The sequence below is a fragment of the Squalius cephalus genome (assembly GCF_949319135.1).
Source record: "Squalius cephalus genome assembly, chromosome: 3".
NCBI lineage: Eukaryota > Metazoa > Chordata > Actinopteri > Cypriniformes > Leuciscidae > Squalius > Squalius cephalus.
In genome coordinates, this window is record NC_137124.1 from 14,665,035 (window position 1) to 14,682,143 (window position 17,109).

The 17,109-nt window shown below is 35.3% G+C and overlaps 1 protein-coding gene across 1 annotated transcript in view; it reads left to right on the forward strand.

Moving 5' to 3' along the window:
• The window catches only part of adamtsl3 (ADAMTS-like 3), a 162,160-nt gene extending 145,051 nt beyond the window's left edge, over positions 1 to 17,109 (forward strand). The window contains exons 27-31 of the mRNA XM_079866508.1: positions 1,938 to 2,121; positions 9,293 to 9,497; positions 12,353 to 12,456; positions 12,549 to 12,763; positions 14,713 to 17,109. Of these exons, the coding sequence (XP_079722634.1) occupies positions 1,938 to 2,121; positions 9,293 to 9,497; positions 12,353 to 12,456; positions 12,549 to 12,763; positions 14,713 to 14,831 (827 nt within the window). The 3' untranslated portion in view covers positions 14,832 to 17,109. The remainder of the gene's footprint in view (positions 1 to 1,937; positions 2,122 to 9,292; positions 9,498 to 12,352; positions 12,457 to 12,548; positions 12,764 to 14,712) is intronic.

Sequence of the window (17,109 nt, forward strand, 5' to 3'; positions counted from 1 at the left end):
CTGTTTCTAACTATTTTCATTGGTGAAATAGATCGAAAACATCAGTATTTACAATGTTGTGTCTAAAATGCCATTTAATAATAACTTTTTGTTTATTGAACTGTTGTAATAAATCAATCATATTTGCAGTCGTGCTGATATTCGGAAAAACAATACTCTTACTCGTGTCATATTGCTAAACCATAAAGGAGGCTACCATAAAACATAGCAGCATTTTTGCCAGCACATTTAGCTTTTTTAAATCCCAGTGATCCTACGTAGACAACATTTTCAAGCATCAGATGCACGCTCTTGATTTGAAGGCTTTCATATTAAGATAGCTTCTTTAACCAAGCTTTAAAAGATCATTGCATGTCTCCTTCACAGAGGAGGCAATTCCACAATTCATCTTGGCAAGCTCATGTCATCTAAGCTTTCAACTTAGAACAAAAAAGTCCTCATTTTTTGACAAAAAGCTTTCATTGAAGAGAAAGCATAAAAAGCCGTCACATCACATGACACCAAGCAAAGGATGAGAAGTATTAAAAATAAAATCATGATGCTTTAAAGATCTTTGATTCAAAACGTTTTAAACATTTCTTGCACTAATATAATTATCTATTCATCTATTATCTATTATCTATATCATTATATAGAACACTTTCTCTTTTTTCCTTCTTTTTTTACTTTTTAATAAGCTTTATGTTAGGATTTTAAAAATTATGCACACTATTCAATTGTAATATACATATGGTTTTGTTCTTTATTCATGTATGTTATTGTTATTTGTTACTGGGTTTGTGTGTCTTTTTGTTGTATGTGTAATGTGACAAAAAAAGAAGCAAAAAACAAATAAAAAGTACTAGTGTAAAAGTCTGTGAATGATGAATAGCTGCTGTCTTCCAATGAAACTCAACACGCAGAATAGACAGGAAAGTAAAATTGTTATGAGTTGTGTTGAAGGCTTTGGACATGAATTGGACATCAGTTCTGTCTTGTAGAGAACCAACCACTCTGAGAGCTCATTTGTGTCTTGTTAAAGCTCCATGTCTTCTTTTCAGTTCTGGCACAATGCCAGAAATTTTAAAAGACAGAGAAGATTGTGTGGATATTCAAGCCCAGATTCCTAGAAACCTTTAAGAGCTTGTTAATGGTCTCTATAACCTCTCACTTTGAATCAGGCGATTTGGTAGCTACAGTACTTGAGTGGTTGTGGTTCTTCTCTGATCGTACTTGCCTGATGCTAAGATATTGATTCACTTTACTGAACATATAAACATATTGGTGGATGTTTGGAGTGTTCATAAATATATTGTTTTTAGGGATGATATATCAGTACCATATTGGTTATGGTTATTGATCAATAGTAGGCATTTTTTTTATTTATCAGTATCTGTTTATGTTGGATTGGCCAGTATTTAATCTTGCATGCTCATTTTTCCTATTGCTATATTTATGCAAATACAGTATATGCAAAATTTTGAAAACAGGTTTCAAAGTTCAAGTTTTTGAAAACGAGACCATTATCGGTTGTCAAACGGTGGTCGGTTGGTACCAAAATGGTGACATCATGTGCATGCATATTAAACTCTCAGTCTATAGTGACATTGTCAGCTACTGGCACGGCATGCATAAAACAGCGTTTTTAGTCATTTTCGTGGCTTGTGTGAATGGGATTGCTTTGACAACATTGTCTGTATGCACTTTTTTTAAAAACGCAAAGGAAAAGGTTTTCAGTTTTTAGTACAGTTTTCAGTTTTAATTGTATAATAAAATCAATAATACAATTCTATATTATTTTATACTATTTATATAATATTTGCCTAAATAAATGACAAACTAAAGGCAAATAACTGTTTTAAAAGTCATTTTTAAATAATGATCTGCTTATTGGTATCGACCAGAATTTGAATATCATCCCTAATTGTGTGTATTTTTCTCTTTGTGTCATTTTTTAGAGTTTGAGTGGCATTTGGGCGAGTGGAGCACATGCAGCGCTTCCTGTGGCAGCAGAGGGACTCAGATGAGGAAGGTACGATGTCTGACCTCAGAGGGAAGGGAGACACCTCATTCGGTCTGTCATCATCTTCCCAAACCGATCAGTCAAAAACAACCATGCAACCTCCTGGACTGCCCTCCCAGGTATGCTTCAATAAGTAAATAAATAAATGTACTTCATAATCTGAAGCATTTGGCATGACACAGTCTGCATGTTAGTAGAGTAGAATGGTTTCATATATGGTTCATTTCTGATGAAGTCATTATGGCAACTGAGGTGATTAAGAGATTTTATGGGCACACTGTAGGGGGTCCTATTAATATGCTTTGTTACATTTTCAACGTTCTTTAGTGTGTAATGTTGCTGTTTGAGCATGAAAAAGGTCTGCAAAGTTACAAAGTCAAAGGGGATTCTCTATATCAGTGCACGCTGTTTCTAAACTCCCTGAAACGCCTCCATTGTCTTGAGTTTTCTTCCTGGGAACAAACACGTCACAGTATTCCTTGTTTAAATAATTCCCGCCCAAGGCATATGCAAAAAACAAATATTATTCAATATTTGACGAATCACAACACATTGGTCCAGCTGACCAATCAGAGCCCATTGTGATTTTCAGAAGGAGGGGCTTTATAGACCGAAACCAAACAGAGCGATACTGACAGACTGGGAAGAGAGGTGCTGCAACAATGTAAAATATGTGAAAAATATGGTGTTTTTTAAATGTTAAAGCATGAAAACCTATTCTAGTAGACCCTAAAAACAAAATCAAGACTTTACAAAAGGGCATAATAGGTAATTTTTAACCTGTGGTGAAAATCAAGCTTTTAATGTTGTATGTCTATGTGGGTTTTTTAATATGCTTTAAGATAAACCTTGTGTAAATTCATGTCAACACCATTGCTGAGTATCTTCTCCTTAAAACTGCAGTGAACCAAAGACAGTCTCAAAAACACGGTTTGAAATCGCTGGTGTTTCTGACGTCACAAACTGCCTTGTAACCAATCACATTAACATGTGATCATCAACGAGTGGATCCCTGAGCTGGTGTGAGTGAGTGGAGGTGGGGCTAATTTGCATATTCATAGAACCACGTATACTAAATGAGGCAAGGGTGTAGAGTTACATTCAAGCTATTTTAAAGGTGGGGTAAGCCGTTTTTGAAATATGCTTTTAGCCAATGTTGATATTTTAAATAAACCCAAACAATCCTAACAGCCTTGCTCCGAGTCGGTCTCGAACGCAATGACACTAAAAACTGCATTCTCTAGCAGTCGCCAAGGTGACTTTCACTAGCTGTCCCAAGAGAAGATGTTTGATCATAGAAGAAGTGCAACAAAATAATGCTTCATGAAAAATAAAGCACAGATGATGAACGAATGACAAGGAAGCACAACAAAATGAATGTACAGTACACAATAGTATTAACAAACAAGAGTTGGTTGTTAGTTGCCAACAGCACAGCAGCTCCAGACACACATGACACACAAACCCAGTGTTACTCATGTGTGGAGCGAATCAAAGCAACATCCGTGTGTGTTTTCAGGCTCTCCCACTCAGCTCTCTCCTGTGCTGGACAGCGTTTCTAATATTAACACGGGTCCTAAAGCTCTTGCCCAGACATATAACCCTTTATTTTCCAGTGATTTCTTTTGAGATTTTCTCTTTTGTATTTTCTCTCATCTCTATTTCTGCAGCCTTTCTTCAAATCTCCCTCATGATCGTTCTCAATCCTCCACCGACATATAGTACGCCCCCTACTGCTGATTGGCTACACGTTTGTTGTTGTGTCAGTTGTGACTAACTTCCAAACAGCATATTTCAAAAACGACTTGCCCCACCTTTAAAACCCCTTAAAGGAGAACTCCGGTCAATTTTAACATTGAGCTAATTTTTTTTGTAAATTTGGAGTGCTGTCAGTACAGAGAACAACGACAAAAATCGGTTTTGCCTACACCGTGTTATCCTCTTTTTAAAATTTGCACCCTGTTGACTTCAATGGAGCAAGTTTTAAACCTGCTTTTAGCCTCTTAACATCCTTGATGTGTCATTACAAGTGCCCAGCCATGTGAGTGATTCCTTTAGAGTTAACACGGGTGAATCTGACTGCAGTAGAAGTGAAAGATATGAATAAAAGTGATGTTAATTCAGCCAGCGCACATACCTGTATTTTCTTCCTGTTTTCGGTCGAAGTCCACAGTAGTCGATTGTCGAGTTCACGCGCGTGATCATAGGTAACTAAACCTATGTTTAAAAGTTCAAAAGATAACATCCATTAATATTTTTTAGAAAAAATGGCTGAAAATGTTTTAAATATAAAGAAAATAATAATAGATTCACCATTTGTGATGTGGCAGTGTAAGGGTGGATTTCCTGCAGGGGTTCAGTCTGCAAGACTGCTGTATGACTAAAGAAACGTTATTAGCAAGATGGTAGAAAACTGTACATTTCTTGTCTATTACCACCCACTGCTACTTATACAAACAACGGAAATAAGCACAGTTACAATAGCTTAATATGTGGGAGAGAGTTGCTATAGAGAATGACAATATTGTATTGCAATAGGTAGCAATTCAAAGTCAATACCAAATCAAAACTAGTTAGCACATTATTTGTAATTGAAAAGGTTTAATGACAAAATATGGTTATGGTTACACTTAAAATAGTTACAAGATAGATGTATGAGATGATAAAAACTTACACCATTAATTGTACCCAGCATATAAAATGTTACGAGAGAGAGAGAGAGAGAGAGAGAGAGAGAGAGAGAGAGAGAGAGAGAGAGAGAGAGAGAAAGAGAGAGAAAGAGGAGGTAAAGAGAGAGTGCCCCAGGAAAGGGACCCAGAGCATAAAACAGAGCACAAACTTGTTTTATCTTTTCCCTGACCATGTGACTTTAACCCCAAGTGTGAGACGTTCAAACTGACCAATCAGATAATTACAACTTCCCCCATTGTACTAAAGGTGTGACAATTCATCGACCCCCGAAGTACACACATCTTGGCCTATAGGCCTTGATCACTATCAGCCCCTCTGTGCCTTTAGGAACTCCAAATGGTCCTTGTGGTAGAAAGAGGGGATGGAAAACAGTAAAGCAAATGTCTTTGTTCATTTCAAATATATCGGATAATTTTCAATCCTACAGAAGTGAGCTATAACGCACATACGTGTTATTTTTATCTGTTTATTAGTGGTTGAATTCATAACAAAATCTGCCAAACTTACTATACTACTTCTGTCTACTTCATAAATTGTATGAAAATTGTGGAAATTTATAGCCTGGTTAAAACCAGACCATTCTCAGTAGTAACTGAGTTATGGTCTGGCAAAGCTTCATTAATAACTCATTTCCAAAGGGGCGTCACCAACGGACGTCGCTCAAATGCCTCCGGGCGCAATTGGATAGACCTAAAACCAATCAGAGCGATCGTCATCGTGTAAAGCTATGCTGCGTCCCAATCGCCTGAGTTACACTACGCCATAAAAGTACTCTTTTTGTGAAGAAAATGTATTTACTTTTGAATGTGTAGCAAAAAAGTAGGCAAGCTTTGGGACATACTACTTCGTCATCTTTATCGGACGGATCTGTCGCGTGCATCCTGTCACGTAAACTGCCCTGTCAATCATCTTGTCACAGTTAAAATCCTCTATTAATAATTTAATTTCCTACCGTTTCGGAGAGAAATGTAGTAGCACGTTCATCTGCCAGTGGGTCTTTTATTGAGACTGTCCTCATGTGTTTGCAATTTGAATATAATAATGTGCGCTTCACCAACGGACCTAAAACCAATCAGAGCGATCGTCATTGTGTAAAGCCCGCCCCAACGTTTCTGATTGGTGCCACGATTTCGACGGATTAGAAATGGGCTTGAATGAGCTCTTTGCCAGACTACTTGTAGAGCAAATCTAAATTTGCCGGAAGTTGTCTGGGTTTTCCCAGGCTAGGAAATTTAACAAATCAGACCTTGTTGTAGTTTTACTGATTTTAAAAGTGGATTTGACTGATTCTTTGAGTTGTGTGTATTTTGTTATACTCATTTATGGGTTTGATTCATTGGTTTAAAGACCAAAATAACTACATAAATGTAAATAAACTGGATAATTACCCCACTGTCTGAACAAATGGATTCATTACTTACTAAACAACTGGGAAAATTACACTGTAAAAAGAAATAAAGATTGGGTGCAATGTAAACAAAGCCATAAAAACTGTATATGGTTGTGCTATCAAACCTACTGTATAATTACCCCAGTTCTCTGAACGTTAGCGATTTAGAAGTCAGACACAGTGACAGTCTTTGATAAATGAGCGTCTGCTGATGGATCTCTCCATAGACTTCAATATAAAGAGAGCAGAACCTTTCACAATCTTGTGAGCTGTGATACATTTGACTGCGAGCAGCACCCCGGTCCTCTGATTCCCAGCCAAAGTGCCTCTCTCCATCAAACAGCCCATCTATCATTCCCTTCCCAGCATCAGTATTTTCAGGGGCTGTGCAGATGCTCAACGGAGCACATGAATCAAACTCCATGAGTCCAATGGGGCTGGAGAAGAGCAGATATCAGTTGTCAGTGTAAAAGAGCTTCTTTTTGTCAGTGCACTGGTCTGGCAAGAGATATCCATGTGGATTTTTTTTTTTTTTTACCATTTCGACACAATGCAGAGAAATCAGAACATTTAGAATAAAAAGTATTGTGAAAATTATGTTTATCACCAGGGTTAGAAATTAACTTTTCCAATATTGATTTCTAGGGACTATTTTTGTGTGTATGTGTAAAGGCAATTTTTAAAAAATTAAATTACTTTTATTAAATGAAATTAATATTCTATATCGGAAACAACCTGATTGCTTTGATATGGCTACTTGTATCCAACTTTCCGAACATCCGCTACTAGCCTTAGCCCGCTAGCATCACTAGCGTGGGCTCGCGTGTCATGTTTACACTCATTTTACTCAAGAAATATCACATTGTTAATTTTAGTAGCATTAAAAACAAAAACAGTTATTCAAACATGGAATAAATTCTATACAGAAAGTGAGCAAAACATTCCTTATGACTAAAGTGTTCTTGATTGGCCATGGCATTCATAAGTTCAACAGAAACACATGTGATTGGTTATGCAAAAAAAAAAAAAAAACATACAAGAAATTGATGCAATCTGAGCAGATCTAAATGTCACAATCAACACTTTTCATTCATTTTCACATTTAATTTTAATAGCAACTGCCATATTAGATTTTGTTAAATCTCATTTTTTCTTAATTTTGGTAATAAAAATGAAGAATTTCTTTCTTCACCATGCTTTTCATAAAAACAGCGTGAAATGGCATTTGCAACACATTTAAAATGTGATCTAGTTGGTTAATATTTTTGTTTTATTTATTTATTTCGTTTTGCCAATGCAAATTGCAATTTTAGTATTGATAATTTCATTGACATTTTTCATGAAACATTTTGAAACATTTTTGAACAATAAGACCAGGGACATATTTAAGCGTTATTATCGTTAACTAAAAATATATATAAAAAAACAAAACATTTCTGTTAATTGAAGTAAAGCGGAAATATTAGTTGAAAAACTTAAACTAAACTTGAACGAAATTTGTCTATTAATAAATATAAAAATAAAAGCTAATTCAAAATATTAATAAAATTATAATAAAAATAAAATGCTGATTTAAAAAAGTAAAAAGGTCAATTTTGACTTTAAACTAATCATTTTGTCAACTAAATATTATTAGCACACACTCTCACTCTTTGGTATAAAAGCCAGCAGGAGTTTTTTCCGCAGAGAAAATATTCCGAGCCTGACTCATTAGCATAGTCCACGTTTCATATCGTGAGCTGATTGATTGAGGGTTTCACGGAGAACACAGGATAGATAGTGCATACAAACGCTCTCCGACTTCTATACGTCCATGCCAAAAACATCATCTGATTATTGCCATGCGTCTGGGCTCAGCGCATGAATCATATGGCTCTGTAAAAGCGCTTAGCGTCAGTTCAGAGCCATCAGCGGGAGATCCTCTCACAAAGCGTGTCTTTGTTACTGCTTCTCTCGCTCTAACACAACCCCAAATGCCCCGCAGAGGCTCCGAGCTCCCCAGTGACTCGGGCACAACCTGTGCTTTTTCAAGAACCAAAAATATCCAGCCGTACGTATCGCCAGTTAGGAATGCGATATATATTCTTCTCGGTTTGGAATGGCACATATCCAGAGTTAGCTAGAAGTTTGAGGTTTGTTAGTGTGCGTTTAACTGTGCGAGCGCAGAGAGAATTGGTAATATGCAGCTAGATAAATGTCAAGTATAAGATTGGATGCTGCAGGTGGATCTCTGGTGTGAATGTAAATCATGTCCTGTAATAATTTAAAAAAAAAAGTTGATTACAGGTGAAGTGTGTAGTTTCCAAATGGAATTATAATGACAAAATCGCACATTGTAATTAAAATTTTACCAGTTTTGAAGCTATTCTGACTTTCTGAACTGTTCTTTCTGTTTATGTCAGTTGGACAGGGCCGGATTTACATCATATTTGTTACATAGGTAAAAGAATCGGAAACCTTTTATGACCAAAACTGCAACTTTTCAGAAATGTTTTAAATTACTAAACACTATGTTGTCAAAGTTGATATTTTGGCTTTATACATGATCATATACTTGCATGTGTCATTATATTATTAACCATTTTACTGTGTACTACCTATGTTTTTATATATATTATGTGAAACAGAATTAATTGCATTATGCAAAAGTAATGTCAAACAGGATTATGCTACATTGCTGTCACATGACCTCATATCGTTGCATGTTCATTCAGTGAATAGCGAATCTCTGAAATATATATTTTTGGTGATCTGATCAAAAAACATGTTATATAATACATTTTGGCTCATCAATCTCACTGGAAACGGAAGGTCAAGTTGAGTGCATTGCATTGTGGCATTTTATACATTGTGCAGTTACACTTTATTTGAAGTGTAATTATAAATTTAAGTACTGAGTAAAAATAATAAACTACACATTCTTTTAATAGGATTAGGGTTTGGTTTATAGGGTTAGTTGGATGTAATTATGCACGGTTTATAGTAATTACTATAGTAACTACATGTGTAACAAGGACAACAATAAAGTGTTACTCAGTGTGCTTTATTGTATACTGCACATTTTAAAAAACGTAGGTCATCTATTAATGTAGAAAATTGATAGCTGATTGTGGAGTATTTTAACATCATTTAAAAAGTAAACACTTCCGATTTTTTAATCATTTTGAAGCTCCCCTGACTTTGAGCAATGTTCTTTCTGTATGCGTCAGTTGGGTGTCAACAGTGTGGTCGAAATGCTCCAGTTCCTGTGGGCGGGGCTTCCGAGAGAGGCGGGTGTCCTGTCAGCAGGTGGAGGCATCAGGGAGCACGAGGGTTCTGTCCCGTACGGCGTGTGAAGGATCTCCTCGGCCTGAAGACAGGGAAGACTGCACCTCTCACGCCTGTGTGGAGTGGCTCACCGGACCCTGGGGGAAGGTACGTTTACTGGCACTTTTATATTCATCCTAACCGCTCTAATGTGGAACAGTGTCTAAAATAGTGTATAACTAATAGTTTGATATCTGGCCATTTTGAAATCATTTGCCAGTAACCAGTACAGCAGATTTTCTAAATATTGAAATTGATGATAACCATTATGCACAAATATTTTATATTCTGTGGACTATTTTTTTATCTTTTTGAAAGAAGTCTATTCTGCTCATTTTATTGCAGTGTGATCATGCTATACTTTTTCATAAACTTTTAAACAATAATTTCTGTTATAAATTATTAACAGTATGTACAGGGTTCATACACATTTTAACCAATACTTTTCCATGACTTTTCCATGACTTTTCCAAGACTTTTTGGCACATTTCCATGACGCCTATGTATTCCTGAAAATGTCAGTCGACATTATAAGAATAAAAATTTGTGTTAAAATTTACCCTCAAAATTAATACCGTACATTAGGGGTGCGCAATATTGACAAAAATATGTCTCGATATTTTCAAAATTTTTCTTGATAATAATTAGATGATATTTTACTGATTGTGTTTTTGTACTGGTATCCTGGCCGGTTTAGGCCTGTTGTTGACAGCAGACTCACGAAGATATTCATATTTTTTATATTCTATGCAGTGGTCAGTTCACAGCAGTGACCGAAATCAACATTTTTATTAAGGGGCAAAATTTGCCACATTCATAGAATTTTGCCAAATTCTAACATTCAAATTAAATTATATTAGAATAACACAGTACGAATGTCAAATTAAATCATTGAATTAAAATCCATCCTTGCAGTGCAGAGGTGACACAGAAGTGGCATCAAAACTGGCATTAGCCTACTATATTTATACTTCATTTACAATTGCATAAATAAAGCTATTCAATATTTAAATGATTTATAATTTTAACTTTTTAATTAAAGGATACTTTAAACATTAAACTAAAACCACCAGTAGGTGGCGGCAAGTCACTGTCTTAATAAGCGAGTTATTGGAGTCATTTATTCAACCGATTCGTTCAAACGGCTGATTCATTCAGAAAAACAAGTGATTGTTCATTGAATCGTTAAAATGATTCATTCAAAACGCGGATTTCATTAAATAAATAAATAAATAATCGATGTCTGTTGGACTACAACTTTATTATGAAATTCTCGTCGGCGATATAAAGTGAAAATTGACAATATTGTGTCCAAAAAGTAACTCGCAATGTTAACTTTATTGTTAATTTAACTGTTGTATAAAATAAATAGCACATTTGCAATTGTGCAAAGGAAAACGGCACTCTTGCTCATGTGATATTCTAATATAACAACATAATATGATATAAATATAAGACAAAAACTCATTTGGGGGCATAACTGCACTGACACATCACGCAGTGAAAGCAAGCATGAGAGACAAACGCGATGTCAGCTCGCACTCGCAGTGCCTCGTACATAGTTAAAACAATGATTACAATATCATCATAGTTCATAGACAACATCGCACACACTCCTAAGAACATATAGAATGAACTCACAATTGAACTGACTTTTACTCATTTTCTTCTCTCCTCTCGCGTGCAGGAGACAGACGTAGGCTAATATTCTGCGTATCGTTTCACATGCGGCCAGAGCAGCAATCCTCTTTCCGCTACATTCTCGACCCACCGGTGCTTGCAAAACTTTAGCATGCTCGTGCCACTTTCCTGCCATTTCAATTAAATTTCTGTCAGCACCGACTTCGCCTCAGCAACATCGCAACAAGTGAATCGGAAGTGAACTGAACGTTATGCCGCCCGAAATAAGGACGTTAAGACAACGCGAAATATTTTTTTTATTAAACAGTTTTTGTATTAATCACATATTATGCTGTGTTAAAAAAAAAAAAAAATCCATGACTTTTCCAAAACTTTCTGGGTCTTTTTATTTTTCCAAAACCTTTCCAGGCCTGGAATTTGCATTTTTCAAATTCCATAACTTTTCCAGGTTTTTTCAAAACGTACGAACCCTGTATGTATGAACATATTAATTGAGAGAAATATTAGTTTTTTTAAAAACTGATATTGAAAAGTAATATTGAAATGTATTACTTCTGTTTTTAATAATATAATAATTTAATAATATAGTGAAAGATAATATTCAATGAATTAATATTCAATAATTAAGGTAGGACTTTTTTTTGGGGGGGGGGGGGGGGGGGGGGTGTTGACTGGATTGTGACATATTAGGCAAGTAAATTTGGTTAATATTTAAATATATTTAAATAATATTTAATAACTTAAAGATATTTGCAACAAGTAAAAAAAAATATAAAATTAAACTAATGATTAAAAATACTGGCCACTTACAGAATAAAAAAACACATAAAATAGTATTTTTAATAAATATATTATAATAGAAATAAACATTAATTTATTGAAAAGTGTTACCGTATATGTTAATAATGTTAATTTTAACATTACTAATACATTATTAAAATCAAAAGTTGTATTTGTTAACATTAGTTAATTCACTGTGGACTAACATGAACAAACAATGAACGAGTGTATTTTTATTAACTAACATTAACAAAGATTAATAAATACTGTAACAAGTGTATTGCTCATGGTTAGTTCATGTTAGTTGACTCAATACATTAACTAATATTAACAAATGAGACCTTATTGTAAAGTGTTACCAAATATACTCTCTTATGCAATCATAAAAAAAATACCTGCATTCAATCATTTGCATTAAAATACCTATAATCAGTTTTATGTAGCATTATTTTGTTAAACTCTCTTCTCTTTGCATTTACAATTTTATGTGTCACGTATGTCAAATATATATATATATACATGTCACGTGATGTGTTCAACAGTGCACGGGCCGTTGTCTGGGGCCTGCGGTGGCCACACAGAGCAGAACGGTGTCATGCAGACACTTCAGCAACTCCACCTCCAAAACATGTGACCCAAAAGAAAGGTGCCAGACTCGTTGTGGAATATTCAGCATCACTTATTCTCACATGCAAAGCTCTTTTATAATTCATGATCTGATTCCCAAACACCTCTCAGGCCGTCATCCGTGAGGAACTGCTCCTCCGAGATGTGTGACGTGCACTGGAAGGTGTTTCCGTGGAGGACGTGCACCGTGGCGTGCGGCAGCGGCTTCCAGTCCCGTCGAGTGGAGTGTGTCCATCGGCAGAACAGAAAAACTCTCCCCGACCAGCACTGCGCCTGGCAACGGCGGCCTGTTACCTGGCAACACTGCAACATCACTTCCTGTGGCAGTAGGTCTCTTAGTTTTAGCTCTGAAACCCCTTGTTATAAACCAGGCTGAGTGTCAGTACAGTTCGAAAGATGTTTGCCCTTGTTCGACACCATTAGAGCGCTCATGTTTTATAAGGGAAAATATTACCGACCTGAGGGCGAAATATATTGGCTTGATCCGTCACTCTTGAAGAGCTGCTATTTGCCTGTTTTTTTATAAGTTAACACAACGTCCCGAGAGAGCTCGCTCTTGTTCGTGGGGTTTTCATTTAAGCTCCTTCAGGAATCCTGTCTGTCCAAACATCTGCTTTTTGTTCTTCACTCTTCTGTGCTGAAACTTAATGAAACATTTTTTGTGTCACCTAACTTGTTTCTGAGTGCAGAAGTATTTAATAAAATAACACCAATAAATGAACTTATATTGTATTTGGAGTGTGAAGCTGCAGTCACACTAGACTTTTGAGCCTGCAGTGTTGCTTCAGACACTGCAGCGAACATGATCATCTCACACTCTTTTTATTAAACAATAAAAAGTCACTGTTTGGATTTAAATAGGCAAATACTTAAGAGTTTATGATTGGATCATTACTGCAGTGATTATTATGTTTCTAGCATGTTATATGTGTGGCAACAGTTCTTCTAACCCTAATTGATGGAGTGTGTAGCTTTTCATTTCTTAAACAACCATGTAGGACCCACACATCATGGCCATATTACAGGATGACAATGTCAAGATTCATCAGGCTCAAACTGTGAAAGAATGGTTAAAAGGAAGCATGAAGAATCATTTCATGCAACTGGTACCTCTGAGTCCAGATCTTAATCTCATTGAAAGTCTTTGGGATGTGCTGGAGGAGACTTTACAGAGAGCTTGACTCTTGCATTGTCAATACAAGATCTTGACCAAAAATTGATGCACCTCTTGATGGAAATGTTAAGGTGCCAATTCATTCAATAATCTTTGCGATATTTTGATCCAAGATCAGGGGCCAGTTACAAAAACGTGTGTCTTAAAAACTAGCTTGACCAACTAGCAGCTAACCAAGGGGTAATTACATACCAAAATACCCTTTTACGTAACTGACTTTAAAAATTTAGGACCAGTCTCGAAGAAAAAGTATAGATGACTAACTTTAAATACTAGTCTAAGCAGTTTATGGACGAAGCAAGACAAACAAGTGTTTCACAGCTATAGTGTGTAGTTTAGCACAACTGAACAATGTATTGAGCATCAATTAGCATCCTAGACCTGAACTGTCCATTTTATTTAATTTTATTTTATTTTGTATTGTAGGAAACTGTTTCTCTCTTTAGGGTGTCCAGTAAATAAAAAGTCTTCAAATATTTCACCTTAATGAAAATATATTAATAAAAAATAGTAATAGTTATTAATATTTTTTATTAATAATAATTAACAAAAATAATATACTATTATTACTATTAATTAATAATAGAATCGTACAAAAGACTCTTAGTTTAGGGTCCAATTCTTAGTATTAAGAATGACTTTTGCCTCAATAAACTGCTTATTAATAGTTAGTTTAGGTATTGGGTAAGAATAAGGGATGTAGAATATGGTCATGCAGAATAAGGCAGTAATATGTGCTTTATACATACTAATAAACCTGGTAAAATGCAAGCTAATAAGCAACTAGTTAATAGTGAGAATTTGACCCTAAACTATTAACAAGAATGACTGCATGTTGAGAACTGTCATTATTATTTATCTTTTCATGGTTACATTAGTTTCTGTTAACTAGTTATTTCATTCATAGAGAAAAATGTATTAAAATGTTATTAACAAATTATTTAGTTTAAATAACTTTCTGTTTATTTGTCTAGGTTAGTCTAACCTTTTAATGGTTACATTTGCATTATTTGCTGATTCATGTGGTGAATTGTGCTTTTGAAAAGTATCATTTATCAAGTTGTCATTTAAATAACCTTTGTTTTGTGTGTACTTCTCTAGGTGAGTGTACGGACAGAACCCACTACTGTCCTGTGGTGAAACGTCTCAAGCTTTGCCCTGTGGATCTGTACCGGCAACGCTGCTGCCAGACCTGCTCACAGGACACTAGCGCCACCTAGTGAGCACCAGAGGCGAAACTAACAGACGCCCTTTTCAGTCACCGCACTGATTGTCTCTCGTATTGTTTAAAATCGTGCAAACCCTTGGACACCTGGAGTGTATGGACTAAAAGATGTCTACTGGTGGCAGACGAGTGTTTTCTGGTCAACATTTCACTGGATGCTTTCCCACAATCATCAGAAGTCCAAAGAGAAAATCACTTGAGATTTGAGACTTGTCTCTCCACCGGCTCTCTTTGCAGATTTCATTTTATCTTGCCCTGAAAGTGATATTGTATGTGTATTAATTTAAGAGACATGCATTTTTTCTTGTGGATATGGGTGGACAATATTATTGGACCATTCACCTATGTGAAGGAAATTAAAATAAAAGCATCTTGAGTGTACATAATGCACTGATACTAATAATATCAGTTGTACACAGCTTGAAGTATTAAGAGAGACATCAAAAAAAAAAATTCAGAGCCCTACCTTAAAGTCAACATGAAATGCTGTTGCAACCCATTTTATTTATCCATTAGGACTTGTTTGGATGGTGAATAGAGTCAGGTGGTCAGAGGGGTGACGTTAAAGAAGCAAAAAGGGTTTTGTGGAGTGCTTTTCAAATGGAAGGCTGCGCACTAGTAAGGCTGCATATCAAGCGACGTCAAAGGCCATCAGTTTGAAGGATCCTTGGAAGGCAGCCTTCGTTTCTCGTCCTTCATTCAGCTCATTGTGAAGGATGCATCAAGTTTATCCTTCACGTCCTTAAATCACCCACAATCCTTTGCGCACGTTCCAATTCACGAAAAAGAACTGACGGAAACTGAGTCGGCACTGAGCTTGTCTGAGTTCATTATGAAATGTAAGACAAAAATAATGTCTTCTGAGATGAGGGCATACATGTTATCTTTTGTTTTGATGTAAATTGATCACTAAACTGCCAGTAATGTAAGCCACAGACTGTTGTGATTGACTACATGTATCGCATTAATAGAGAAGGCTAGTTAATATAAAGATTTTTAATACAAAATATTTTTCCAAAATTAAATTTCCTCTGGCTTCCGGATCACGCTTTGATGTTGCGCCACCCATGGCTGGAAGTCGTCCCTAGGATGCAGCCTCTTCCATTTGAGAAGTGCCAGTGACGTCAGCCAAAAAAAGGAAAATTGTTGCAGAGTTATTATTGCTATTTTGATACATGCGTATATATATATATATATATATATATATATATATATATATATATATATGTATATATATATATATATATTGCTATTTTTAATTGTGAACAATACATTTTGTATTGGATTACAGTAGCATGTTTTAAGTAAAAAGGGTTCAATTTGTTTTCATGTTGACTTTATTATTAGAAAATGTGTTAATATGGACGTAGAATGTATGACAGAAAACCCGCTGACTGATTGAAATGGCATGTGCCATAAAAGTCACATTTCTCCAGCCGTCTTTTAGATGTACGTTTTGTGTTCAAACAAAGTGCTACATTGTAAAATGTGTCTTGTATATAATGTGTTTTTAAGTGCAATATTGTACATTGAGTGTAGAAAGTTTGGATTTTATTTTCTTACATCTTGGTTTAGTTTGTCTATATATTATCCATATTTAAGATTAAACGCAACACAGACCTACGTACTTATGGCACCTGCAGTGGATTTTCCATATCTCTAATATAATGGTTTCCTACTGGCCTTTATGCATGTATTTTAATTACATCAACAAATGTTGTACATAAGCCACTCACAGAATTTATCCATGAATTTAATCCATTGCATCTTATTGCTATGTGGAGAAAGCATCGTTACATGACTCCATTGAGGAAGCGCTAGTTTTGGTACTATTCACGTCAATATAGCAAACAGTCTATGTGATACAAATACAATAAAATACAGTTTTACCAATCACTTTATATATCTTCATAATTGTTGTTCCCTTTTTATTCTATATTGTGGGTAATACAATCAAATGTGTAAAATTGTGCTTTATGTGGTTCGCTACGCTTTCATTCAAAAGGCTGCATTTATTTGATCAAAAATACAGTAAAACAGTAATATTGTGAAATATTATTACAGTTTAAATAACGGATTTCTATTTTCAGCATCATTACTGTTGAATCAATGTTGAAAACAGCTGTGCTGCATAATATTTTTTGTGGAAACTGATTTTTTTTCTTTGATAAATAGAAGAACCACATTTATTTGAAATAGAAATCTTTTGTATCATTATAAATGTCTTTGCTGTCACTTTTGATCAATTTAATGTCCTTGCTAAATAAAAGTAT